Consider the following 27,258-nt stretch of genomic DNA (forward strand, 5'->3'; position numbering starts at 1 on the left):
AATAATATTATCTGTATAGAATGGATTTTTTTAAAGATTTTCATTTTCAACGAATATATATTAAATTTTGTAAATAACATCAATCAGTGTTTTTATATTTAAATTTGTGACTTTCATGCATATAGGATTTGTTAAAAATTTAAAAAACCTTGAGTCATAATTTATAATAATTTAATCGATAAAATATTTTACAATATAAATCACGTGAAGTATACGACGCGTCGTTGGTCAATTACAATGATGTTATTGGCACCTATATTTTACGTCTCATTTACCAAATACGCGTGGTATTTCTTCATTTCATTAATTTTGATGTATCGATCTTATTTTTATGATATTATCAGAATTAAGCATGATGATAATAGTAACAAGAAACAGTAAATATACATTATATGCTTGAAGAATAAATAGTAAAATTACCATCGCAAACTGTGGCTTTGTCTTATGCAAGTAGAAACGAACATTACGTAGTCACGTAATATATTATATAAGTACATCATTAGAGATGTAGAATACCAAGTTTTTGGAGAATTCTGGATATGGAGATATCTAACGCTTTACTGTCTCTCTAAATCGTGGATAAAACTTTAAGAATGCCGAGTAGATGGACCTTTGCTAATCTATAGAACATAAAATTTCTGAAACTGTGCACGAGCATAAAATTTTACTAAAACGATGAAACGTACTAAAACAAAAAGCGAATTGTTCGTGTACGATATTTAGTACATTTCCTGAGTGTTCTGATAGATATTAAAGAGAAGATTACTTTATCCTGACTAGATTAGCACTCTATAAGCACTCGTCCAGTCTCTCGTGTGAATCTTAATTTCTATTTGCTACACGTAAGTTGGTTTTATAAGAGAACTAATCCATGGCACTGTCGTCATTGCACTGATAGTTCGGCACAAATACATAAATTCATTATTACAATATTATTACAATTCTAATAAAGTAGAGAAAAAAATTAAATATGTGCGGAAAAGGTCAATTGTATTCGTTACGGCTACGAGATATAAATGTGTTCAAAATTATATATATACATATACAAATGCTTATTCAAACAACTGTTTAGCATAGTGCCAAATGCGGAAAAAGTACTCGTCTTTCCTAAGTAATCTCGCTCTCGCGTATGAATGTATATCGGCATCCATATTATGTTCCCGCAACCACGAACTCGTATTTTCCGTACTGAAGCTGACCGATGCAGTCTCGCCCTTGTCCATGGCTTCAGCGATCGGTTCCACGAATGATAGTTCTGTCGAGGAAACGAAAATTTAGTTGAATTTGTACTTGTTACGGTAATAAAAGAATAGATATTTAAAATAAAAAAATCTCGTTCAAGCGACGAGACAAAGAGTGGAAAAATAATAAGAAATAAGAGATAGTGGAGAGATTGTACCTGAGCTCGGCACGATGTTAAAAGGTTCTTCCGATTCCAAATGATCGCTGAATCCGATCTCGTTTCGTGCAAAAATTCTCACGAGGTATTCGTGATTCTCTTGCAGATCACGAATGTTCAGTTTCTGGATGTCTGCGCTCACTCTGCCTACCTCCATCCACATGGTCTTCTTCGCATCTCTGATAGCGATTTTGTAACCTTCCAAAGGTGCGCCACCGTCCGATTCGGGTCTCCCCCATTCGATTACCATCGTGTTCGCCGCGATTTGCCTCATTTCTAACGGAGCGGTAGGCGGAGATGGAACGTCTATGAAAAGATTAAAAATAAAACGATGTATAGATCGTATAATTATTTACTACATAGTAATAATTTAACGGTAGCATAAGCTCACTGGCATGAGTTTTCAATGTGACTGGCTCGGAATTGGTCGGTGTGCTAAGTCCTACGCTATTTTCGGCAAAGATTCTAAAGAGAAATTCGCTCTCTTTCAAGTTCTCCACGCAATATTGATTTGTTGTAGCGTCCAAAGTAACAATCTTCGTCCATCGAGCACCTTTTCCGATTAATGGCCTTTTCTCAATTATATAGCCTGCAACAAAATGAAATATTTTTAGCAATATTAAAATAACAATGAAATAAAAAATATCAAAGTTTTGTGCTATTTCACATGTCAATTCACCTGTTAATTCTGATCCTCCTGTGGTAGTCGGTGGCGACCAACTAAGAGTGACGCTTTTGCTCGTAACATTGGTCGCTCGAACATTTAGAGGACATGAAGGTGGTGCTAAAAAATATATTTAAAATACGTTTATTGCATAATGTTTTATATCTTATATCATAACAAATTATATTTACAATTACGGAAAAAAGAAGCGCAAAAATAGCAGGATATAAGCGACTTACTCTTAACGACGACCATTTTTGTGGACGGAAATATCCCTAATAGCGCATATATGCTGTTTTCTGTGAGCTTTATTATTTCTGAGCAAAAGCGAAAGCATTAATAATTAAGCGACATTTTGGAAGTTAATAGATTGAGAAGGAGGAATAAGCGAAAGAGATATTTAAATAATAGTTAATCAACTCACTCGGTCGTTTTCCGGCTGTAATCGCTTCTTCTACTTCATACGGAGGACCAGTACCGACGCTGTTTTTAGCTGTTATTCGGAAATTGTACGATGTATCCGTTTTCAAATCGGATATAATAACATTTGTGACGTCCCCTTTTGTGCTTGCATCCTGAAAAAGTATAATATACGGAGATATTCGCATACAATTTTGATTTTAGTGCCTGTGATGTGGTGAAAATGAATAAGGTACTAACTCTTCGCCAAGCTTTCTTCGATGTCTCTTTTATTTCGACAATATAGTCTGTGATAGGCGTACCGCCGTCATTCTCTGGAGGTTCCCATTTTATCGTGAACGACGTTTTCGTCATTCCAGAAACCTCGAACGGTCCTCTTGGCGGGCCCGGTGGTTCTATAGAACAAATTAAAGATTTAATTATTATTTCTTTTTAATTAAATTGTTATAGCGTTTTTTTTATTTAACAAAATCGTCACAATCTTTTTTTTTACCGAATGAAGTCCTTGTCCTAATTGGCTCGGATTCCAAAGGATCTGAAGCTCCAACTGCGTTTGTAGCGACTATTCTAAAGATATAGTCGACATTTTGCTGCAATTTCTGCGCGCAGAAATTTTCGACTTCTTTGTCGACATCACCCACTTTTGTCCAAACTTTTTTATTTGCTTCGCATTTCTCGATGGTATATCTTTCCAGTTCTGCACCACCGTCATCAATCGGCGGTTGCCATTCTATAGTAACGCGATCTTGTCTGATTTCTTTCGCGATTACTGGTCCCTGAGGTTTGCTCGGCTTATCTACAATGTATATTATCAAATTTAATTTTAAATCATTTATTTTGTTAATTATCAATATCCAGAGTTATTAAAAGAAAAAGCAAAAGAAAAATCATGAAAAACATATAAAAGATATCCACCTATAACACGGAGATGACATTCGATCGATGAGCTACCGGCTTCGTTTGTCACATTCGCTGTATAGACAGCCGTATCATCCCTGACGAGCGAAGAAATCGTAATAACGGATGTATCTTCCTCAGTCTTGATGGAAATACGTTTGTCAGTTATTTTTTTATTATTTATTGTCCACGCCACTTTCGGTTTTGGGAAACCACTAAAGTGTATTTCGACTCTCCATTTGTCGCCTACTGTTAATCTCTGATTCGTAAAGTTTTCATCGCAAATAATCTTTGGAGGTTCTTGAATCTTCAATTGACACGATGTTTCCGCCGTTCCCGCATCATTTTGTGCTTTAACCGTGAATGTGGCCGACGATGTCTCTGTAGTTTTTCGAATCGTATACTTGGCCACGCGGTTTTCGTACGTGATGTCATTGTCTTCGAAAATCTTACCATCCTTCAACCTAGAAGATGATTTCCGAAATACAGTTTGAGAGTTTAATTACTATAATTGGCATATCTAGTTTAAATAAGAAAAAGGGATGTACCATGCAATATGTGGTGTCGGTATACCACCGATTATGCAAGAAAGCGTGACAGTTTCTCCTAATCCGATCACGATGCTCTTGAGCGCTTCTAGAATGATTGGCGGTTCAGACGCTAATAATTTGGAAATTCTTAGATATGGCGTATTCGGCGATGGCTCGCCCGATCCGACTTCATTGACTGCTGTCACACGGAAGGTATATTCCTTGTCAATGGTCAAATTCGTTAGCTTGTACGTAGTTTCACTTATTGTTTCGGTGATTCTACTCCATCTAAGAAATAATATAATTTTATAAATCATATAATTTCTTTACATATTGATCAAGTTGTAGAGAATTGAATAAATACTTATTATTAATAATTTATTAAATTCATAAATTACTTACGAAGATTCCGTCTTTTCGCGATATTCTAAAATGTATTCCACGATCGGAGAATATCCATCTGAATCTGGTTCCTTCCAGTGAAGAGTAACACTGTTATCGGTTATTTCGAGAGGTTCTGGAATTCCTGGTGCTCCAGGTAACTCTGTAATAAATACATTAATTGTATGTGCACATTTCTTTTTTCTTATTATTTCACACTTTCTTTTCTGAAAATTATTCGAATATTCGATATGATAGATGAATACTTACGCACGACGACAATGCTGATTTCTATACCATCTTCTCCATGAGGATTAGTTAATTGTAGATTATAATCACCGAAATCTGTTTCTTGTACATCTCTAATTGTTAAGACGGCTGAGCATTCGTCGACGGATGTGAGGATTCGTTTGGATTTTTTAAGAACGCGGCCATTGACGGTCCACTCATCAATTGGAGTTGGCGTAGCCGTAAATTTCACAATGACATCAACATCATCACCTTTCATTGTTTTATATTTTCTAGGCGTGTCGGGATTGATTTTAGGCGGTGTTTCGATAACTAAAACATAATTGATATATATATTATATTGAATTTTGTTTAAATTTATAAAAGAGAACAATTATTAGAAAAATATTAATATATTTAATATGATCGAAATATAAATAATGGATTTACAATTATACGTAACATAAGGCGGCGCAATGTATAAAAATTTACCTTCAACTTTTAATCTGGATGACGTTTTTACGTTTGCAACGATGGCAGTATATTCAGCGATATCTTCGGTCGTGCATTTTTTAATAATGAGTTTCTTAACACTTCCTTCATCGATAATGAGATATTTCGAAGATTGTGTGCAATCGATTATCTCGCCTTTCCTGTAAATTTTATATAATATATATATCAACTACATACTTGTTTCAATCATCAATTGAAATTATTAAAAATGTTTGTATATATGTAGGAATCTTTATTATATTTTTTTCGTACTTTTATGATTGAAAAATCGACTTACTTTAACCATATTACTGGTATATCGGCACGTGACAATTCAATGAGGAATGTTGCATCGGTGTTGAGAGGCACTAGAGTAACATCTGGCAATTTTTTAATAAAATCTACTTCAGGCTCTTCAACCGTTAATCTAGCTGACGAAGTTTGATCACCAACTTGACAAGAATAGATTCCCGCATCTTCCATTTCCGTGTCGTAAATTTTCAGTTTTTGCCTCTTGCCATCGATCGACAATCGTACGTGCTCGGAGAATTGCAACTCCTGGCCATCTTTGAACCAGCGTACTAAGGCGTCACCTTTCGTTAATTCTATATCAAAGGTCGCTTTCTCTCCTCTGGCTATAGTTATATCCTGCATTTTCGTAATAATCTCCGGTGGCAATTCAATGACCGTAACTTCTGCTGTACATTCTTCATCCGGAAGGGCGCACGTGTATTCCCCTTCGTCATGAACGGATGTGTTCCTGATAAGAAGCTTTCTCACGGTACCGTCTTTCACGAATTCTAATTTGCCTTTGCTTGATGTTAACAATTCGCTGTCTTTTCGCCATGTAACATCCGCCACTTGAGACGTGATCTCGACCTCCAAAATCGCCACACCGCGTTCTTTTACTTCGAAGTCTTGCAGTTTTTTGACGAATTCCGGTTTGGTAGCTCGAATGATAACATTGCTGGACGTCACCTGGTCCTTGACCGTACACTTGTACGTACCTGCGTCGGAAAGGCCACTCTTCTTAATAAGCAATTTATGCACGCGTCCTTCTTGAATTACTTCGCGATGATCCATTCCGCTAATCTCCTTGTCATTATGCCACCACACTGTGGAGACGGTATGCGATGTCTCGCAACTCAGTTCCAGAGTTTTGTATTCGTTGACTGTGACTTCGTTTTGCAATTTTTTTGTGAAAGAGACTTTAGCAACGTCTACCGTGACTTTTGCGCCATGTGAAGTTTTTCCGACCGGATTACTGGCGACACATTTATAGTCTCCAGAATCAATTTCAGAGTCTGCGTTTTTAATTTCGAGTAGAATGTTTTCACCGTCGTAACTTTCTATGATATTAGGCGATTTGTCAAGCGGCTTATTATTTCTGAGCCAAGTAACTTCTGGGACAGGATTTCCAATTACTTTGGCGGTTAATTTAAAGGTACCTTTTTCAGGAACAACTACTTCTTGGAAACGTTCAGTGAACAAAGGAGGTTCTGGTGCACCACTCGGTACTTCTATATTTTGTAAAAAAATGTAATAGTATCTCATTATTATAATATAATTTTTTATATAATATTATTTACGTTATTATTATAATATAAAATATATCATGTAAATAGATATATTTGTATATAGTTGTGATAGTATAACGACACAAATGCATATCATACCCTTAATAAATGAGACGTGTTTATCGTTCATACATTGCTGAAAGCTAATAGTGACTTGTGATTTGGAGTTAACTGAAAGCACATTAGTAAAGCATTTTGTAATATTATATCTAATAATCTCTCTTCTCTCTGTGGTATTTTATTAATTGAGAAAACATTAAATGCGAGTCATTTTTTTAATTTGTACAATTTTTGATTAATTAATGTGATAGAAAAGATATTAATTATTGATTAATTTAAGAAAGCAAATTAAGAGAAATTATGAAAAAGCGATTAAAATATTTAATGCAAAGAGATATTTAGTATTATTGATCTTACTTTCAACAGTCAATATAGCTCGAGTCTCAGCTTTGCCCACATCATTGATAGCTATGACCGTGTATTCTCCACTATCTACTAGTTGAGGCTGAATTAAATTCAATGTATTGACATGTCCATCCTGTCTTGATGGCATGTCCTTTATTGGTTTCCCGTCTTTATACCATGTTATTTTTGGTGATGGATTACCGACTATTTGAGTTGATAAAACAACAGTCTCGCCTTCTTTGACAACATGGGATTGCAACGGTTCCAAAATTTCGGGCGGTTCGCTCTTTCCAGTTTTTACCTGTTTCACCAAAAAAAAAAAATAAGTTAATTATATTACATGTAATGTATGTAGAAAAATAAGGTTTATAACTTTGTATCGTCAACCAACTTTTACGGGAATATCGATAGTGGCTTCGCCTTCTCTATTCTTAGCGACAATCTTATATCTTCCTTCTTGCTTCTTTTGAATTTTGGTAATTTTTACGACACTGCAGTACATGTGCATATCGCTTTCGGTTGCGACTACGATGTTTTGCTGGCTAACTACTTGAGAATCTTTATAATACCACATTATTTCTGGTTCCGGTACAGCGACCAATCGGCATTCCAATATCACATCATCACCTTCATTCACATATTTCGCTTTTGGTTTTCGAGAGAATGTTGGTGGAATACCCTCCAATATATCCGCAAGAGATGATTCTCTGAAAGAACATTGCCACATTAATAATTATTAAAAATAATAAAAAATTATAAAAATATACATATATATATATATATATATATATATATATATATATATATATATATAGTATTGTGTTATATTTGTCTTATAATTTATATGTATAAATATATTATAGAATATTACAATTACAAAAAATTATAATAAACTTTTATTTTTTTTAATGTAATAATGTAGCGGTTGTTTTTTGTTTTATAATTTGTAATATGATAATAATAATATGATGTAATTTGTAATATGAAAATAAGCTGTCTCTCGTCATTGTATATTAAAAAGATAATCTTTATCAGAGTAATTTGTTCCAAAGAAGTTTAAGAAGTACCTCGAAAGACTTTTCCTCGACAAACCGGTAACATCAGATCCGTGATCTGATAAGGGAGCCTCGACGATAAGTTCAGTAGTGCTAGATGCAAATCCTGCAGCGTTTTTCGCGACGCATGTAAAAGTACCAGCATCTTCGGGAAATACTTCTCTGATTATTAAAGTGGCAACGTTATCTTCATCGTAATACATTTGAAAATCAATAGAAGGCTTGATAATAGCCGTCTGACGGAACCAAGTTATTTGTGGTCTTGGTATGCCTTCTACTTGGCACTCGAATTGAACAGTATAACCATCTAGCGTGTGGATTGGTTGCAATTTTTCGATAAACTTTGGTGCTGAGGCTTTTTCTCCTGGAGCTGGCTCTAAAAAGTGCAACATTTGATGTTAATATTTTAAAAGCAACGTATATTTTAACGTATATAATAATAGATTTTATAAATCTCATAAATGTTTATAATAAAAGTAGTTTATAATAATCAATAAAGTTCATCGTTAATTTTTAATCAGTTTTGCAAATAAATACTTACTTTCAAAGATTGGCAATCTATCAATCTTTTCATGCAACTTTCGTTGCAAATAAATAGTATAATGCACTTCATCTAATAAATATTGTGCCGGTACCCAACCCTTCTCTTCGGTCAAATGTTTCTTTACAAACCACCAATCTTGATTGGTATGATCTATAAAAAGTAAATATTGCACAAAATTTCAAAAAAATATATATGTATTAATTGGAAATATATTTTTATATATAATTATATATAATTTTATACATAATTTTATATATTTTATTATATATAATTTAAAAAAATAGAAATCTCACCGATAATATAAACTTTTTCTCCTTCGACCAAATTTATAGCTTCTTCTGTTTCAGCCACATAAGAACAAATTGAGAACATTGTATCGCCATCACGAACAACATATTCGACTTCGTCGACTGAAAATCATTAATTAGTTATTTAAAGTAAAACAATTCAAAATTTTAAAAAATATATTTTATTAAGTATATATTATCATAAAATAAGTAAGAAATATATATATATATATATATATATATATATATATATGTGTGTGTGTGTGAACGAACCTTCTTCGATTTCTTCCTCTTTAGTAATACTGAGAGAAGCTTCTTCTGCAATATTATATTATAAATATCAAACAAATGTCGATGTGCGATTGTTTAATACAATCAAAATATAGTAGAAGACGTTTTAAGCGAATAAGCTTAAGCGAATAAGCAAAATTTATTTACCTCCTTCTCTGCTATTTTATTTTATATTTTAAATAGGTATTTTTATACTAATTATGTAAATACAAATAGTCATAAATTTCGCATATATTATATTTATAAAATAAATTATAACTATTACTACCGATATGCTTTTCATACGCGGTGGATTAGTGAAAGACTTAAGGACAACAGAAAAATTTTTAAAAAGAAGTACATCAGAAAGGAGAGGACAGGTAAAATATGAAAATATAATATACAAGATATTTTAACTGAGACGCTATAATATCTCGAAAATAATGCATTTTCAAAAAAAAATGTCACGTGAAAGTTATAGGGTTTGGAGGGGGAAAAAGATAGGGATATTAGTTTGATACTGTAAATGCTAAGGCCAATATGAAGGTCAACCTAATTTTTTAAAATTGGAAATATCCTAATTTGTTCATATAAATCCATTGCTCACGATATTCCACGTAAAAAGTTATAAGAATAGTATAGTCAAAAATTGAATAGTTTACGAGATATTTTATATTTTATGTTGATATTTTATATTTTATGTTGAAATTTTATACATAAATTGTAAAATATCTCGTAAAATATTTATTTTTCGATTATTTTACCTCAATACTTTCATGCACAGAATAATGAGAGGAATCAATTAGTGTAAAGAAAACACGTAATTGTTTTTAAGAAGAAATATGAATTTGCAACGATTAGGTACATATTTTTTCTTAAGAATAATATGATTAAATTATCGAATTATATATGAATAAATTATATATTTTCTTTACACCAATTAATTCTTCTTATTATTCTGTGCATGAAAATATTGAAGTAAGATAACCGAAAAATAAATATTTTATGAGATATTTTATAATTTATGTAAAATTTTGTCAACTTAAAATATAAAATATCTTGTAAACTATTCAATTTTTGATTATCCTATCCTTATAATTTTTTATGTGGAATATCGTGAGGAATCAGTTTATATGGATAAATTAGAGTAGTCCCATTTTGATCTTTATGGCTTTAACATCTACATCTAAAGTTAAACTAGTATCCTTATCTTTTCCCTTCTTCTAAATCCTACAACTTTTATTTGAAACTTTTTTTTTAAAATGCATCGTTTTCCAGATATTACAGTTCTAAGTTATATTGGAACATCCTGTGTACATTCATTGTCAAAAGGATTAAAATAATTAGAATAGAATTTTAATCGTTACTTTAGCCGAAAGCATATTAATGCATTGCATGTTAATTTAATTTTATTTGTTAATGCATAAGTGCTTGCAGAATACACAAATATATCATCGAACCTTCTTCATACGTAGAAATACGTCTCTTGCTTTTCAATTTCAGCGCCAAAGATTCAACATCGGTTTCCTCATATGAATATTTCCTATCACGTTTTAACTGTACTTTAACATCATTTTCTTCAATTTCTTCTACAGTATACGGAGTTTTTTGTTTCTTTTTCTTTCGTCTCAAGGGTATATTCATTTCGTCAATGTCAAGTTCTTCGACGCTATATCCTTCTTTACCTTCGTCTTCTGATTCATCAATGATTTCTTCGATAACAGGTCCAGAACCATCTTCAATTTCTTGAATAATTTTGATTGTTTCTTCTCCAGTTTCCTCGGAAAATGTAAGCGGACGTCTCTTTGGCTTCAGACGGACTTTACCGGACATAGAAATATCTTCTTCTTCATATGTATTTAATGATATTTTAAATTCTTGTTCTACATCTTCTTTTGTTTTTGTAGAGCGTGGTCTAAATGTCACATTTTCAACTTCGGTAACTTCCTTGATATCCGTTCTAGGTTTTTTCTTTGGTCGCAATTTACGTAAAGTAACATCTTCATAAATTTCTTCAATTGGTTTTGGTGCTTTCTTCGGAGGTTTACGTTTCAATGTGAATTCTTCAATTACTTCCTTAGGTTCTTCTGTCTCCTCGAACTTTTGTATAGTTAATTGTTCCACAATCACTTCTTCATCCGTTGGCACCGGTTTCTTTTTCTTTAACAATATATCCGTAGATGTATCTGTAATTTCTTTTTGTTTTTGCTTTTCCTCTACAGGCTTGGCAATAGTTACTTCTGATATTTCTTCTGTTTCGATAATCTTTTTTCTTGGCTTTGGTTTAAAAGTAACTTCTTCAATGATGTCTTCATGTTTCTCTTCTATAACAGATTTTTTAATTGTAACTTCGTCCGCGGCTTCTTCCTTGATAGGTTTCTTTTTAGGTTTCTTTATTGCTACTTTCTCAGAGACTTCTTCTGGTACTTGTTCTTCTTCCTTCGGAACAGGTTTCTTTACAGTTATTTCGGCAGCAGATTCCTCAACGATGAGCTTTTTCTTTGGCTTCTTTTTTAATGTGACTTCTTCTGTGATTTCTTCTACCTCTTCTTTTCTTTCTTCAACGATTGGTTTTTTAATCGTCACTTCATCCGCAGTTTCCTCTTTGATAGGTTCTTTTTTAGGTTTCTTTATTGCCACTTTCTCAGAGACTTCTTCTGGTACTTGTTCTTCTTCCTTCGGAACAGGTTTCTTTACAGTTATTTCGGCAGCAGATTCCTCAACGATGGGCTTTTTCTTTGGCTTCTTTTTTAATGTGACTTCTTCTGTGATTTCTTCTACCTCTTCTTTTCTTTCTTCAACGATTGGTTTTTTAATCGTCACTTCATCCGCAGTTTCTTCTTTGATAGGTTCTTTTTTAGGTTTCTTTATTGCCACTTTCTCAGAGACTTCTTCTGGTACTTGTTCTTCTTCCTTCGGAACAGGTTTCTTTACAGTTATTTCGGCAGCAGATTCCTCAACGATGGGCTTTTTCTTTGGCTTCTTTTTTAATGTGACTTCTTCTGTGATTTCTTCTACCTCTTGTTTTCTTTCTTCAACGATTGGTTTTTTAATCGTCACTTCATCCGCAGTTTCCTCTTTGATAGGTTCTTTTTTAGGTTTCTTTATTGCCACTTTCTCAGAGACTTCTTCTGGTACTTGTTCTTCTTCCTTCGGAACAGGTTTCTTTACAGTTATTTCGGCAGCAGATTCCTCAACGATGGGCTTTTTCTTTGGCTTCTTTTTTAATGTGACTTCTTCTGTGATTTCTTCTACCTCTTCTTTTCTTTCTTCAACGATTGGTTTTTTAATCGTCACTTCATCCGCAGTTTCTTCTTTGATAGGTTCTTTTTTAGGTTTCTTTATTGCCACTTTCTCAGAAACTTCTTCTGGTATTTGTTCTTCTTCCTTCGGAACAGATTTCTTTACAGTTATTTCGGCAGCAGATTCCTCAACGATGGGCTTTTTCTTTGGCTTCTTTTTTAATGTGACTTCTTCTGTGATTTCTTCTACCTCTTCTTTTCTTTCTTCAACGATTGGTTTTTTAATCGTCACTTCATCCGCAGTTTCTTCTTTGATAGGTTCTTTTTTAGGCTTTTTAATTGCCACTTTTTCAGAAATTTCTTCTGGTACTTGTTCTTCTTCCTTTGGAACGGATTTCTTTACAGTTATTTCAGTAATAGTTTCCTCCGTAACAGATTTTTTCTTTGGCTTCTTTTTTAGTGTGATTTCTTCTGTAATTTCTTTTACCTCTTCTTTTTTTTCTTCAACAACTGGTTTTTTAATTGTTATTTCATCCGCAGTTTCCTCTTTGATAGGTTCCTTTTCAGGTTTTTTTATTGCGACTTTTTCAGAAACTTCTTCTGGTACTTGTTCTTCTTCCTTCGGAACAGGTTTCTTTACAGTTATTTCGGCAGCAGATTCCTCAACGATGGGCTTTTTCTTTGGCTTCTTTTTTAATGTAACTTCTTCAGTATCTTCTTTAGGTATTGTTGGAATAGCATCTTTTTCTTTAGTTGGATATTCTTTTGTATCTTCTTCTTTGGGCTTATCTTTTTTCCAACCTTTTAGGGTTATCGTTTCAGGTTCATCTTCTGGTTTTTCTGAAATTGGTATGCGGAATTTGACTTTGGGTTCTTCTTCGGGCTCTGGAGGTTTTGGTATTCCTTTTATTATTGGAATTTGTTCAATATCTTGTTCTGGTTCTTTTTTCTTAGATCTTTCATATGGTTTTGAAATAGGTTCAGGTTCTGGTTTTTTAGTTATTTCGGTATCTTCTGGTATATATTTTTCAATTTCTGGACTATCAAATTCTAATGGTTTGAATTCATCATGAGTGAATGTTTCTTTAGGTTTTTCTTCTTTTTTCTGCTGCACATCTTCTACAGATTTTTTCTTTTTAGGTTTCTCTTTAATTTCTATTAGTTCTTCCGGTTTCTTTTCTGGTATTTTCTTGAGCTTAATTTCTTCCGGAACAATTTTAGAATCTTCTTTTATTTCACCTTTCCCAATAATGAGTTTTTGCGGTTCTTCTGGTATTTTTTCCGGTTGTTTAGGTGTTCTTTCGTAAATAGAGCTATCATCTATTTTCTCTAATGGCACTTTCTTCAATTCTTCAAATTCTTTATCTAATTTTTCTAATTCAGTTAATTCTTTTTCTGACATTTTCCGTTTTTTATATGTTTTCTTTAAAACTTGTAAAGCTTCTTCTGCATTTCGAGATAGAATGCCAGTTTGTACTGGATTCTTTTCTATATATGTAATTTTCGGTATTTGTATATCTGATGGATAATCACCAACAAATGTGATTCTGCTACGTAACATAATTTTAGGAAATATTGGTTCGCTAATTTCTTTTTTCTTAACAACTGTTACTTTTTTCAATTTAATTGAACCAAATTGAACTGTTTCTTGTGGTTCACTATATTTTAATTTTGTAGGTTTCATTTCTTTTCTCTCAATTTTTTGCGGAATCAGTTTTTGCATAGATTCAGGTAATGTTTCCTTTTCTTTCTTCTTTTTTATCGGTTCCCACTGAATTTTTTCAGGCATTGGTTCTAATACAGGCCTTTCATATTCAGGTTCTACCCAATCGTCTATATCATCTTTTTTTGTAAGCTTCTTTTTCTTTTTCTTGATAACCTTTTTTTCTTTCATTTTCTCGATGATTTCAGGTTCAATAGATTTTTCTTCTGCAATTTCTTCTTCCAATTTCTTGACTTCCTTTATTTCTATGGGTTGCGTTATTTCTACTTCTAATTTGTCTTCAGGTTGTTTGTCCTTAGGAATATCTTTAATTTTAAACTCTGGAATTATTTCTGCTACTTCTGTAACATCTACTTTATCTATTTTTGTTTCTTCCTCCTTAGGTTTCATTGGTATTATTTCTCCCACGATTTTCTCCTCTTTCTTGTCTTCAACTATAGTAACCTTTGACTTTTTCTTCTTAATTGTTTCACCATTTGGCATAGAAACTTTAACCTCAGCAATTTCGATATTTTCGATAGGTATAATACTTGGTTTTGCTTTCTTTCCAGTGAATGTTTGTTCCGTGGCAAGTTCTTCAGGTATCATTTCTATCTCCACTTCCGAAATGTCGACACTCTCTTGTAAATCTATATTTTCTTTAGCTTTTTCCTTCTTAAGTTCTTTTAATTTTATTTCTTCCGTTGTTTCATCCGGGCGCTTTTCTTTCACTTCCTTGGCTTTTTTCTTAGTAAGAGGTGCTCTTTTTATGGGTACTTCTATTACTTTTATATCTTCTTTTGTCTCTTCTATAGATATGGCTTGCTCTTCTTGCGGTCTTTTATCTTTATCAAGTTTACTAGATGCAATTTCAGGAATAATTTCGATGGTCTCTATCTCTTCATTCGTAATTATTATCTTTTCTGCTTCTTCCTGTATTGGTTTTTCTGAAATAATTTCTTCCACAATTTCTTCCACAATTTCTTCTTTGATTTGTTCTTCATTTATTGGCTTAATCTTTTTAGGAGCTTTCTTTACTGTAACTTCTTTTATTTTGATTTGTGACTTTGCATCCTTAATTGGCATTGCTGTTTCTTCAATCGGTTTTAACTTTTCGAGAAGTTCCTCAGTGGTTGAGCTCGAAATTGTTTCAGTCACTCTGAGTCCTTCTTTTGTTATAATAATTGACTGTAGTTGTTCTTCCTTTGGTTTTTCACTTCTTATATCTTTAGTAATCTCGATAGTTACTTCTTCCTGAATAGGAATCGTACTCGTTTCTTCTTTGGAAACTTTCTTCAAAACATCTTTTTCATCTTCATTTTTACATATTACAGCTTCTTTTAGTTTAACTTTATCTTCTGTGATTTTGGAAATGGATGATTCGGTTAAGATCTGCGTCACTTCAATACTCTCTCTCGGAGAGAATGCAGTTCGAGCTTGTTCTTCCTTCGGTTTTTCTATAAGAATTTCTTCAACAATTTCTTCTGGCACATTATCATCAAAAGCTTTAGCCTTTTTCTTTTTAACGATTTTTTCTATTGGCATTTTAACTATTTCAACTATTTTGTCTTTCTCTATTATTTCAGCTTTCTCAGATGGTTTCTGCACAATTTCTTCAATAATTTGTTCACTGTCATCTTTTGTTGTCAGCTTTTTCTTCTTGACAATTTTTGTCGTAGGTGTTTCAACAGTTTCTATTATTTCTTCACTAATATCCATTTTTTCCTCTGGCATCTTAATAGCTGCTTTATGTTCTTTTACCTCTGTGATAATAGCTTCCTGTCTTTCTTCTATAATAGATTTAGCTTTTTCTTTCTTCGGCTTGTCCGTTATAATATCCTCTACAGTTTCTTCAAGAATATCTCCAGCTTGAGTCAAGTGCTTCTTCTTAATTATTTTTCTAACTGATTTTTTATCGACGTCAGTTACATTCATTTCTACCATAGTTTTATCCTCCGGCTTTACAGTCACTTTCTCAATTATCTCAACGCGTTCATCTTTTTTCTTTGGCTGTTTCTTTGTTTTAGTGATTTTATGTGTTGGTGTTTCGACGGTTTTCTCTATTTCGGTAATAAATATTTCCTCTTTTTCTTCTGGTACTTCTTTGATGTCTGTTTCTGTAACTTTTACCGATTCCTCTTCTTCTAGCAGAAGTCGAGCCTTTTGTGTCTCTTCTGTTTTTGTCACTATTTCTTCTATACTTTCATCCGGAATTTCATATTTTTCTTGTTGCTGTAAAGACATAATAATATTATAACATATCCCATTGTATTTTAAACTTTATATTTTGACTTACCTGATACATCGGTGTTTTCAAAATATCTGTAAAATAAAAAATATATTAAATTTGACTATACATTTGTCCGAAAATAAACAATGTAAATACAATAACTATAATTTAACAAATATAAAGAAGATATGTTAATGTTATAATGTTAATGTACATCAACATAATTAATAACAGTTCTGTCTTTCTGTTCTATGTCAGTATGAGATTTTGTTCAAAAATCCTGCATAACAAATGAATAATTTTATCCAACTAGATATAAGGATCAGTAATAGCAATAAATAAGAAAAGCTTACCTTCTATCATTATTTCAGTATCTAAATGTTTAATCAAACTTTTATGTTTGAGTTTATCGTGTATTTCCGGTGTAGTGTCTGCGTGAAGATTGATTGTAGTTCCTACCGCTTCATGTTTCTTTAGAGAATCCTCTGTAACTGTTGTCTCAAGAGAAAGTCCTTTTTTATCTATATTGTCTTCCATTACGTGTTCTTTCTGATCTTTATGTTTGACAATTTTTTTCTTTGTAATTTTCTTTGGTTTCTTGTCTTCCACAATTTCTTCGGATAATGTAACTTGTTCTGTTACTTCTTCCTCTTCGGTAGGCTTTGCAAATTCAAGCTGAGGTAGAGGCATTACTGTTTCTTCAACAATTTCCTCTAGAGGACCCTCTGTGATTGTTGTTACAGGAGACTCTCCTTTTTCTTCGACAGTAACTTCTTCCGTTACTTGCTGTTTCTTACCTTTACGTTTGATAATTTTTTTCTTTGTAATTTTCCTTGGTTTTATACCCTCCACCACTTCCTCCGTTACAGTAACTTGTTCTGTTACTTCCTCCTCTTCGGTAGGCTTTGCAAATTCAAGCTGGGGTAGAGGCATTACTGTTTCTTCAACAATTTCCTCTAGAGGACCCTCTGTGATTGTTGTTACAGGAGACTCTCCTTTCTCTTCGATAGTAACTTCTTCCGTTACTAGCTGTTTCTTACCTTTACGTTTGATAATTTTTTTCTTTGTAATTTTCTTTGGTTTCTCGCCTTCCACTACTTCCTCGGTTACTGTAACTTGTTCTCTTACTTCTTCCACTTCGATTGGTTTAGCAAATTCAAGCTGGGTTAAAGGCATTATAGTGTCTTCAACAATTTCCTCTAGAGGACCCTCTGTGATTGTTGTTATAGGAGATTGTCCTTTCTCTTCGACAGTAACTTCTTCCGTTACTTGCTGTTTCTTTCCTCTACGTTTGATAATTTTTTTCTTTGTAATTTTCTTTGGTTTCTTGCCTTCCACTACTTCCTCGGTTACAGTAACTTGTTCTCTTACTTCTTCCTTTTCGGTGGGTTTTGCAAATTCAAGCTGGGGTAGAGGCATTAATGTTTCTTCAACAATTTCCTCTAGAGGACCCTCTGTGATTGTTGTTACAGGAGACTGTCCTTTCTCTTCAACAGTAACTTCTTCCGTTACTTGCTGTTTCTTTCCTTTACGTTTGATAATTTCCTTCTTTGTAATTTTCTTTGGTTTCTCGCCTTCCACTACTTCCTCGGTTACTGTAACTTGTTCTCTTACTTCTTCCACTTCGATTGGTTTGGCAAATTCAAGCTGGGGTAAAGACATTAATGTTTCTTCAACAATTTCTTCTAGAGGACCCTTTGTGATTGTTGTTACAGGAGACTCTCCTTTTTCTTCGACAGTAACTTCTTCCGTTACTTGCTGTTTCTTTCCTTTACGTTTGATAATTTTTCTCTTTGTAATTTTCTTTGGTTTTTTACCTTCTACCACTTCTTCGGTTACAGTAACTTGTTCTCTTACTTCTTCCTCTTCGGTGGGTTTTGCAAATTCCAGCTGAGGTAGAGGCATTACAGCTTCTTCTACAATTTCCTCTAGAGGACCCTCTGTGATTGTTGTTACAGGAGACTCTCCTTTCTCTTCGACAGTAACTTCTTCCGTTACTTGCTGTTTCTTTCCTTTACGTTTGATAATTTTCTTCTTTGTAATTTTCTTTGGTTTCTCGCCTTCCACTACTTCCTCGGTTACTGTAACTTGTTCTCTTACCTCTTCCACTTCGATAGGTTTGGCAAATTCAACCTGGGGTAAAGGCATTACAGTTTCTTCTACAATTTCTTCTAGAGGACCCTCTGTGATTGTTGTTACAGGAGACTCTCCTTTCTCTTCGACAGTAACTTCTTCCGTTACTTGCTGTTTCCTTCCTTTACGTTTGATAATTTTTTTCCTTGTAATTTTCTTTGGTTTCTCGCCTTCCACTACTTCCTCGGTTACTGTAACTTGTTCTCTTACTTCCTTTTCCGCGTTAGGTTTGGCAAATTCATGCTGGGGTACAAGCATTACAGTGTCTTCAACAATTTCCTCTAGAAGACCCTCTGTGATTGTTGTTACAGGAGACTCTCCTTTTTCTTCGACAGTAACTTCTTCCGTTACTTGCTGTTTCTTTCCTTTACGTTTGATAATTTCCTTCTTTGTAATTTTCTTTGGTCTTTTACCCTTCACTATTTCTTCGGTTACAGTAACTTGTTCTCTTACTTCTTCCTCTTCGGTGGGTTTTGCAAATTCCAGCTGAGGTAGAGGCATTACTGTTTCTTCTACAATTTCTTCTAGAGGACCCTCTGTGATTGTTGTTACAGGAGACTCTCCTTTCTCTTCGACAGTAACTTCTTCCGTTACTTGCTGTTTTTTTCCTTTACGTTTGATAATTTTCTTCATTGTAATTTTCTTTGGTTTTTCGCCTTCCACTACTTCCTCGGTTACTGTAACTTGTTCTTTTACTTCTTCCACTTCGATAGGTTTGGCAAATTCAAGCTGGGGTAAAGGCATTATAGTGTCTTCAACAATTTCCTCTAGAGGACCCTCTGTGATTGTTGTTACAGGAGACTTTCCTTTCTCTTCGACAGTCACTTCTTCCGTTACTTGCTGTTTCTTACCTTTACGTTTGATAATTTTTTTCTTTGTAATTTTCTTTGGTTTCTCGCCTTCCACTATTTCCTCGGTTACTATAACTTGTTCTCTTACCTCTTCCACTTCGATAGGTTTGGCAAATTCAACCTGGGGTAAAGGAATTACAGTTTCTTCTATAATTTCCTCTAGAGGACCCTCTGTGATTGTTGTTATAGGAGACTGTCCTTTCTCTTCGACGGTAACTTCTTCCGTTACTTGCTGTTTCTTTCCTTTACGTTTGATAATTTTTTTCTTTGTAATTTTCTTTGGTTTTTCGCCTTCCACTACTTCCTCGGTTACACTAACTTGTTCTCTTACCTCTTCCACTTCGAAAGGTTTTGCAAATTCAAGTTGAGGTAAGGGCATTATAGTGTCTTCAACAATTTCCTCTATAGGACCCTCTATGATTGTTGTTACAGGAGACTGTCCTTTCTCTTCAACAGTAACTTCTTCCGTTACTTGCTGTTTCTTTCCTTTACGTTTGATAATTTTCTTCTTTGTAATTTTCTTTGGTTTCTTGCCTTCCACTACTTCCTCGGTTACTGTAACTTGTTCTCTTACTTCTTCCACTTCGATAGGTTTGGCAAATTCAAGCTGCGGTAAAGGCATTATAGTGTCTTCAACAATTTCCTCTAGAGGACCCTCTGTGATTGTTGTTACAGGAGACTTTCCTTTTTCTTCGACAGTAACTTCTTCCGTTACTTGTTGTTTCCTTCCTTTACGTTTGATAATTTTTTTCTTTATAATTTTCTTTGGTTTCTTGCCTTCCACTACTTCCTCGGTTACTGTAACTTGTTCTCTTACTTCTTCCACTTCGATAGGTTTGGCAAATTCCAGCTGCGGTAAAGGCATTACTGTTTCTTCTACAATTTCTTCTAGAGGACCCTCTGTGATTGTTGTTACAGGAGACTCTCCTTTCTCTTCGACAGTAACTTCTTCCGTTACTTGCTGTTTCTTTCCTTTACGTTTGATAATTTTCTTCATTGTAATTTTCTTTGGTTTTTCGCCTTCCACTACTTCCTCGGTTACTGTAACTTGTTCTTTTACTTCTTCCACTTCGATAGGTTTGGCAAATTCAAGCTGGGGTAAAGGCATTATAGTGTCTTCAACAATTTCCTCTAGAGGACCCTCTGTGATTGTTGTTACAGGAGACTTTCCTTTCTCTTCGACAGTCACTTCTTCCGTTACTTGCTGTTTCTTACCTTTACGTTTGATAATTTTTTTCTTTGTAATTTTCTTTGGTTTCTCGCCTTCCACTATTTCCTCGGTTACTATAACTTGTTCTCTTACCTCTTCCACTTCGATAGGTTTGGCAAATTCAACCTGGGGTAAAGGAATTACAGTTTCTTCTATAATTTCCTCTAGAGGACCCTCTGTGATTGTTGTTATAGGAGACTGTCCTTTCTCTTCGACGGTAACTTCTTCCGTTACTTGCTGTTTCTTTCCTTTACGTTTGATAATTTTTTTCTTTGTAATTTTCTTTGGTTTTTCGCCTTCCACTACTTCCTCGGTTACACTAACTTGTTCTCTTACCTCTTCCACTTCGAAAGGTTTTGCAAATTCAAGTTGAGGTAAAGGCATTATAGTGTCTTCAACAATTTCCTCTATAGGACCCTCTATGATTGTTGTTACAGGAGACTGTCCTTTCTCTTCAACAGTAACTTCTTCCGTTACTTGCTGTTTCTTTCCTTTACGTTTGATAATTTTCTTCTTTGTAATTTTCTTTGGTTTCTTGCCTTCCACTACTTCCTCGGTTACTGTAACTTGTTCTCTTACTTCTTCCACTTCGATAGGTTTGGCAAATTCAAGCTGCGGTAAAGGCATTATAGTGTCTTCAACAATTTCCTCTAGAGGACCCTCTGTGATTGTTGTTACAGGAGACTTTCCTTTTTCTTCGACAGTAACTTCTTCCGTTACTTGTTGTTTCCTTCCTTTACGTTTGATAATTTTTTTCTTTATAATTTTCTTTGGTTTCTTGCCTTCCACTACTTCCTCGGTTACTGTAACTTGTTCTCTTACTTCTTCCACTTCGATAGGTTTGGCAAATTCCAGCTGCGGTAAAGGCATTATAGTGTCTTCAACAATTTCCTCTAGAGGACCCTTTGTGATTGTTGTTATAGGAGACTGTCCTTTCTCTTCGACAGTAACTTCTTCCGTTACTTGCTGTTTCTTTCCTCTACGTTTGATAATTTTTTTCTTTGTAATTTTCTTTGGTTTCTTGCCTTCGATTACTTCCTCGGTTACAGTAACTTGTTCTCTTACTTCTTCCTTTTCGGTGGGTTTTGCAAATTCTAGCTGGGGTAGAGGCATTAATGTTTCTTCAACAATTTCCTCTAGAGGACCCTCCGTGATTGTTGTTACAGGAGATTTCCCTTTCTCTTCGACAGTAACTTCTTCCGTTACTTGTTGTTTCTTTCCTTTACGTTTGATAATTTTTTTCTTTATAATTTTCTTTGGTTTCTTGCCTTCCACTACTTTCTCGGTTACAGTAACTTGTTCTCTTATCTCTTCCACTTCGATTGGTTTGGCAAATTCAAGCTGAGTTAAAGGCATTATAGTGTCTTCAACAATTTCCTCTAGAGGACCCTCTGTGATTGTTGTTATAGGAGACTGTCCTTTTTCTTCGACAGTAACTTCTTCCGTTACTTGCTGTTTCTTTCCTTTACGTTTAATAATTTTTTTCTTTATAATTTTCTTTGGTTTCTTGCCTTCCACTACTTCCTCGGTTACAGTAACTTGTTCTCTTACCTCTTCCACTTCGATAGGTTTGGCAAATTCAAACTGGGGTAGAGGCATTAATGTTTCTTCAACAATTTCCTCTAGAGGACCCTCTGTGATTGTTGTTACAGGAGACTGTCCTTTCTCTTCAACAGTAACTTCTTCCGTTACTTGCTGTTTCTTTCCTTTACGTTTGATAATTTTCTTTTTTGTAATTTTCTTTGGTTTTTCGCCTTCCACAACTTCCTCGGTTACTGTAACTTGTTCTCTTACTTCTTCCACTTCGATAGGTTTGGCAAATTCAAGCTGGGGTAAAGGCATTATAGTGTCTTCAACAATTTCCTCTAGAGGACCCTCTGTGATTGTTGTTACAGGAGACTGTCCTTTCTCTTCGACAGTAACTTCTTCCGTTACTTGCTGTTTCTTTCCTTTACGTTTGATAATTTTCTTCTTTGTAATTTTCTTTGGTTTCTTGCCTTCCACTACTTCCTCGGTTACTGTAACTTGTTCTCTTACTTCTTCCACTTCGATAGGTTTGGCAAATTCAAGCTGCTGTAAAGGCGTTATAGTGTCTTCAACAATTTCCTCTAGAGGACCCTCTGTGATTGTTGTTACAGGAGACTTTCCTTTTTCTTCGACAGTAACTTCTTCCGTTACTTGCTGTTTCTTTCCTCTACGTTTGATAATTTTTTTCTTTGTAATTTTCTTTGGTTTCTTGCCTTCCACTACTTCCTCGGTTATAGTAACCTGTTCTCTTACTTCTTCCTTTTCGGTGGGTTTTGCAAATTCAAGCTTGGGTAGAGACATTAATGTTTCTTCAACAATTTCCTCTAGAGGACCCTCTGTGATTGTTGTTACAGGAGTTTGTCCTTTCTCTTCAACAGTAACTTCTTCCGTTACTTGCTGTTTCTTTCCTTTACGTTTGATAATTTTCTTTTTTGTAATTTTCTTTGGTTTTTCGCCTTCCACAACTTCCTCGGTTACTGTAACTTGTTCTCTTACTTCTTCCACTTCGATAGGTTTGGCAAATTCAAGCTGGGGTAAAGGCATTATAGTGTCTTCAACAATTTCCTCTAGAGGACCCTCTGTGATTGTTGTTACAGGAGACTGTCCTTTCTCTTCGACAGTAACTTCTTCCGTTACTTGCTGTTTCTTTCCTTTACGTTTGATAATTTTTTTCTTTATAATTTTCTTTGGTTTTTTGCCTTCCACTACTTCCTCGGTTACAGTAACTTGTTCTCTTACTTCTTCCACTTCGATAGGTTTGGCAAATTCAAGCTGAGGTAAAGGCATTATAGTGTCTTCAACAATTTCCTCTAGAGGACCCTCTGTGATTGTTGTTATAGGAGACTGTCCTTTTTCTTCGACAGTAACTTCTTCCGTTACTTGCTGTTTCTTTCCTTTACGTTTAATAATTTTTTTCTTTATAATTTTCTTTGGTTTCTTGCCTTCCACTACTTCCTCGGTTACAGTAACTTGTTCTCTTACCTCTTCCACTTCGATAGGTTCGGCAAATTCAAACTGTGGTAGAGGCATTAATGTTTCTTCAACAATTTCCTCTAGAGGACCCTCTGTGATTGTTGTTATAGGAGACTGTCCTTTCTCTTCGACAGTAACTTCTTCCGTTACTTGCTGTTTCTTTCCTTTACGTTTGATAATTTTTTTCTTTATAATTTTCTTTGGTTTCTTGCCTTCCACTACTTCCTCGGTTACAGTAACTTGTTCTCTTACCTCTTCCACTTCGATAGGTTTGGCAAATTCAAGCTGGGGTAAAGGCATTATAGTGTCTTCAACAATTTCCTCTAGAGGACCCTCTGTGATTGTTGTTATAGGAGACTGTCCTTTCTCTTCGACCGTAACTTCTTCCGTTACTTGCTGTTTCTTTCCTTTACGTTTGATAATTTTTTTCTTTGTAATTTTCTTTGGTTTCTTGCCTTCTACTACTTCCTCGGTTACAGTGACTTGTTCTCTTACCTCTTCCACTTCGATAGGTTTTGCAAATTCAAGCTGGGGTAGAGGCATTAATGTTTCTTCAACAATTTCCTCTAGAGGACCCTCGGTGATTGTTGTTATAGGAGACTGTCCTTTCTCTTCGACAGTAACTTCTTCCGTTACTTCCTGTTTCTTTCCTTTACGTTTGATAATTTTTTTCTTTATAATTTTCTTTGGTTTCTTGCCTTCCACTATTTCCTCGGTTACAGTAACTTGTTCTCTTACCTCTTCCACTTCGAAAGGTTTTGTAAATTCAAGTTGAGGTAATGGCATTATAGTGTCTTCAACAATTTCCTCTAGAGGACCCTCTATGGTTGTTGTTACAGGAGACTGTCCTTTCTCTTCAACAGTAACTTCTTCCGTTACTTGCTGTGTCTTTCCTTTACGTTTGATAATTTTCTTCTTTGTAATTATCTTTGGTTTCTTGCCTTCCACTACTTCCTCGGTTACTGTAACTTGTTCTCTTACTTCTTCCACTTCGGTAGGTTTGGCAAATTCAAGCTGGGGTAAAGGCATTATAGTGTCTTCAACAATTTCCTCTAGAGGACCCTGTGTGATTGTTGTTACTGGAGACTTTCCTTTCTCTTCGACAGTAACTTCTTCCGTTACTTGCTGTTTCTTTCCTTTACGTTTGATAATTTTCTTCTTTGTAATTATCTTTGGTTTCTTGCCTTCCACTACTTCTTTGGTTACTGTAACTTGTTCTCCTACTTCTTCCACTTCGGTAGGTTTGGCAAATTCAAGCTGGGGTAAAGGCATTATAGTGTCTTCAACAATTTCCTCTAGAGGACCCTGTGTGATTGTTGTTACTGGAGACTTTCCTTTCTCTTCGACAGTAACTTCTTCCGTTACTTGCTGTTTCTTACCTTTACGTTTGATAATTTTTTTCTTTGTAATTTTCTTTGGTTTCTTGCCTTCCAGTACTTCCTCGGTTACAATAACTTGTTCGCTTAGTTCTTCCTTTTCGGTAGGTTTTGCAAATTCAAATTGGGGTAGAGGCATTAATGTTTCTTCAACAATTTCCTGTAGAGGACCCTCTGTGATTGTTGTGACAGGAGATTTTCCTTTCTCTTCGACAGTAACTTCTTCCGTTACTTGCTGTTTCTTTCCTTTACGTTTGATAATTTTTTTCTTTGTAATTTTCTTTGGTTTCTTGCCTTCTACTACTTCCTCGGTTACTGTAACTTGTTCTCTTACTTCTTCCACTTCGATAGGTTTGGCAAATTCAAGCTGGGGTAATGGCATTATAGTGTCTTTAACAATTTCCTCTAGAGGACCCTCTGTGATTGTTGTTACAGGAGACTTTCCTTTCTCTTCGACAGTAACTTCTTCCGTTACTTGCTGTTTCTTTCCTTTACGTTTGATAATTTTTTTCTTAATAATTTTCTTTGGTTTCTTGCCTTCTACTATTTCCTCGGTTACAGTAACTTGTTCTCTTACCTCTTCCACTTCGAAAGGTTTTGCAAATTCAAGTTGAGGTAGAGGTATTATAGTGTCTTCAACAATTTCCTCTAGAGGACCCTCTATGGTTGTTGTTACAGGAGACTGTCCTTTCTCTTCAACAGTAACTTCTTCCGTTACTTGCTGTTTCTTTCCTTTACGTTTGATAATTTTCTTCTTTGTAATTTTCTTTGGTTTCTTGCCTTCCACTACTTCCTCGGTTACTGTAACTTGTTCTCTTACTTCTTCCACTTCGATAGGTTTGGCAAATTCAAGCTGGGGTAAAGGCATTATAGTGTCTTCAACAATTTCCTCTAGAGGACCCTCTGTGATTGTTGTTATAGGAGACTGTCCTTTCTCTTCGACAGTAACTTCTTCCGTTATTTGCTGTTTCTTTCCTTTACGTTTGATAATTTTTTTCTTTATAATTTTCTTTGGTTTCTTGCCTTCCACTACTTCCTCGGTTACAGTAACTTGTTCTCTTATCTCTTCCTCTTCGGTGGGTTTTGCAAATTCAAGCTGAGTTATAGGTATTACAATTTCTTCTGGAGGACCCTCTGTGATCGTTGTTACAGGGTACTGTCCGTATTCTTCTACAGTAACTTCTTCCGTTTCTTGCTGATTCTTTCCTTTGATAATTTTCTTCTTTGTGATTTTCTTTGGCTTCTTGCCTTCCACTACTTCTTCGGTTACTTCTTCGGTAACTTGTTCTTTCATCTCTTCTTCCTCGGTTGGTTTTTTATATTCTGGTCGTGGTAGATGCAACACAATTTCTTCATTATTTTCCTGTAAGGGTCCCTTTGTAATTGTCGTCACAGGAATCTGTTTCATGTCTTTTTCTTGGTCTTTTATTAGTGTTTGATGCTTCTTTTCTGCCTGTTCTGATTTTAATTTTTTAGTTTGTGGTATTTCTTCCAATTCTTCAATTTTTGTTGGACTTACTTCTTCTATTCCATACATTTCTGTTACTTCTTCAATTTGCATGAACTGCTTTTTTGGTATTGATGGTATTTTTGATTTTATGTTTTCAAGTTCTTCTTCTATTACAACAACTTTTTCTTCGGATTTGGTACTTGGTTTCTTTTTTCGAATTGTCGTTTTCTTTGTTTTCACTGCTGCAGTTTCATTGTCTTTACTGCCACGTCTAAATTTAGTGGTATATTCCTCAGTTATTTCAGTGTCAGAATCAATCGATGGTTGTGTTGTTTCGTGTTTTGTAATGTGTGGTGTAATTGTGATATGATGTTGTTGGGCTGTTGCTGCAGTGATTTCTGAAATGTATACAGAACAATTGTAACATGATTAAGCTGTTATGTATTTAGTGAATCCGTTTGCGTTATTTGCATCATGATGTATGACTTCTACTCGGCATATTAGTAATTTGAATTCAAACATTTTTTAAACTATTTAATATTATTCATCACTCGAATGTCGAGGATTGTTTACCTTGCCTCAAGCGTGGTAGAATTGAACATGATATGGGAAAATATATTTTTTTTTTAAATGTAAATGTGTATGTGATCTAAATTGTATGTGATCTAATTTTGTTGTAAATATCGATTGTGTTTGACTTTGTGTGACTAATTGCATCTTATACTTACCTGAGGAATTTTTATCATATTGTGATGTTGATTTTAAATTTATTAACCTATGTTTAAATATTTACAAAATATCGATAGTCAAAATTGTTTTTAGAATGTTAATAAATCTAATCTAATCTGTCAGATTTGTTCGGTTTGTTATTTTTTATCATGGTCGTCGTATCAGATTGAGTCGAGTTTTCCTAAA

The 27,258-nt window shown here is 34.4% G+C and overlaps 1 protein-coding gene and 1 long non-coding RNA gene across 11 annotated transcripts in view; one reads left to right on the forward strand and one right to left on the reverse strand.

Moving 5' to 3' along the window:
• Positions 1 to 27,258, forward strand: part of LOC145964335 (uncharacterized) — a 58,212-nt gene that overhangs the window by 1,250 nt on the left and 29,704 nt on the right. The window lies entirely within an intron of this gene.
• Sls (sallimus) overlaps positions 155 to 27,258 on the reverse strand; it is an 83,007-nt gene continuing 55,903 nt past the window's right edge. For 4 of the 10 annotated variants that reach the window (XM_083086952.1, XM_083086949.1, XM_083086945.1 and 1 more), the window contains 24 exons: positions 16,677 to 26,741; positions 16,390 to 16,415; positions 10,610 to 16,325; positions 9,153 to 9,197; positions 8,886 to 9,002; positions 8,590 to 8,742; positions 8,061 to 8,424; positions 7,385 to 7,700; positions 7,006 to 7,294; positions 6,688 to 6,759; positions 5,310 to 6,531; positions 5,012 to 5,172; positions 4,562 to 4,852; positions 4,313 to 4,454; positions 3,929 to 4,198; positions 3,399 to 3,844; positions 2,977 to 3,279; positions 2,724 to 2,878; positions 2,488 to 2,638; positions 2,303 to 2,380; positions 2,079 to 2,183; positions 1,791 to 1,988; positions 1,400 to 1,705; positions 155 to 1,255 (listed from right to left, as the gene is read on the reverse strand). In XM_083086952.1, the coding sequence (XP_082943078.1) occupies positions 1,053 to 1,255; positions 1,400 to 1,705; positions 1,791 to 1,988; positions 2,079 to 2,183; positions 2,303 to 2,380; positions 2,488 to 2,638; positions 2,724 to 2,878; positions 2,977 to 3,279; positions 3,399 to 3,844; positions 3,929 to 4,198; positions 4,313 to 4,454; positions 4,562 to 4,852; positions 5,012 to 5,172; positions 5,310 to 6,531; positions 6,688 to 6,759; positions 7,006 to 7,294; positions 7,385 to 7,700; positions 8,061 to 8,424; positions 8,590 to 8,742; positions 8,886 to 9,002; positions 9,153 to 9,197; positions 10,610 to 16,325; positions 16,390 to 16,415; positions 16,677 to 26,741 (21,194 nt within the window). In that variant the 3' untranslated portion in view covers positions 155 to 1,052. The remainder of the gene's footprint in view (positions 1,256 to 1,399; positions 1,706 to 1,790; positions 1,989 to 2,078; positions 2,184 to 2,302; positions 2,381 to 2,487; positions 2,639 to 2,723; positions 2,879 to 2,976; positions 3,280 to 3,398; positions 3,845 to 3,928; positions 4,199 to 4,312; positions 4,455 to 4,561; positions 4,853 to 5,011; positions 5,173 to 5,309; positions 6,532 to 6,687; positions 6,760 to 7,005; positions 7,295 to 7,384; positions 7,701 to 8,060; positions 8,425 to 8,589; positions 8,743 to 8,885; positions 9,003 to 9,152; positions 9,198 to 10,609; positions 16,326 to 16,389; positions 16,416 to 16,676; positions 26,742 to 27,258) is intronic. The other 6 variants (XM_083086950.1, XM_083086953.1, XM_083086946.1 and 3 more) reach the window with 5 other exon arrangements.

This window comes from Camponotus vicinus, unplaced genomic scaffold (assembly GCF_025532165.1).
Source record: "Camponotus vicinus isolate PSW18456_S1 unplaced genomic scaffold, iyCamVici1.0 SCAF_13, whole genome shotgun sequence".
NCBI lineage: Eukaryota > Metazoa > Arthropoda > Insecta > Hymenoptera > Formicidae > Camponotus > Camponotus vicinus.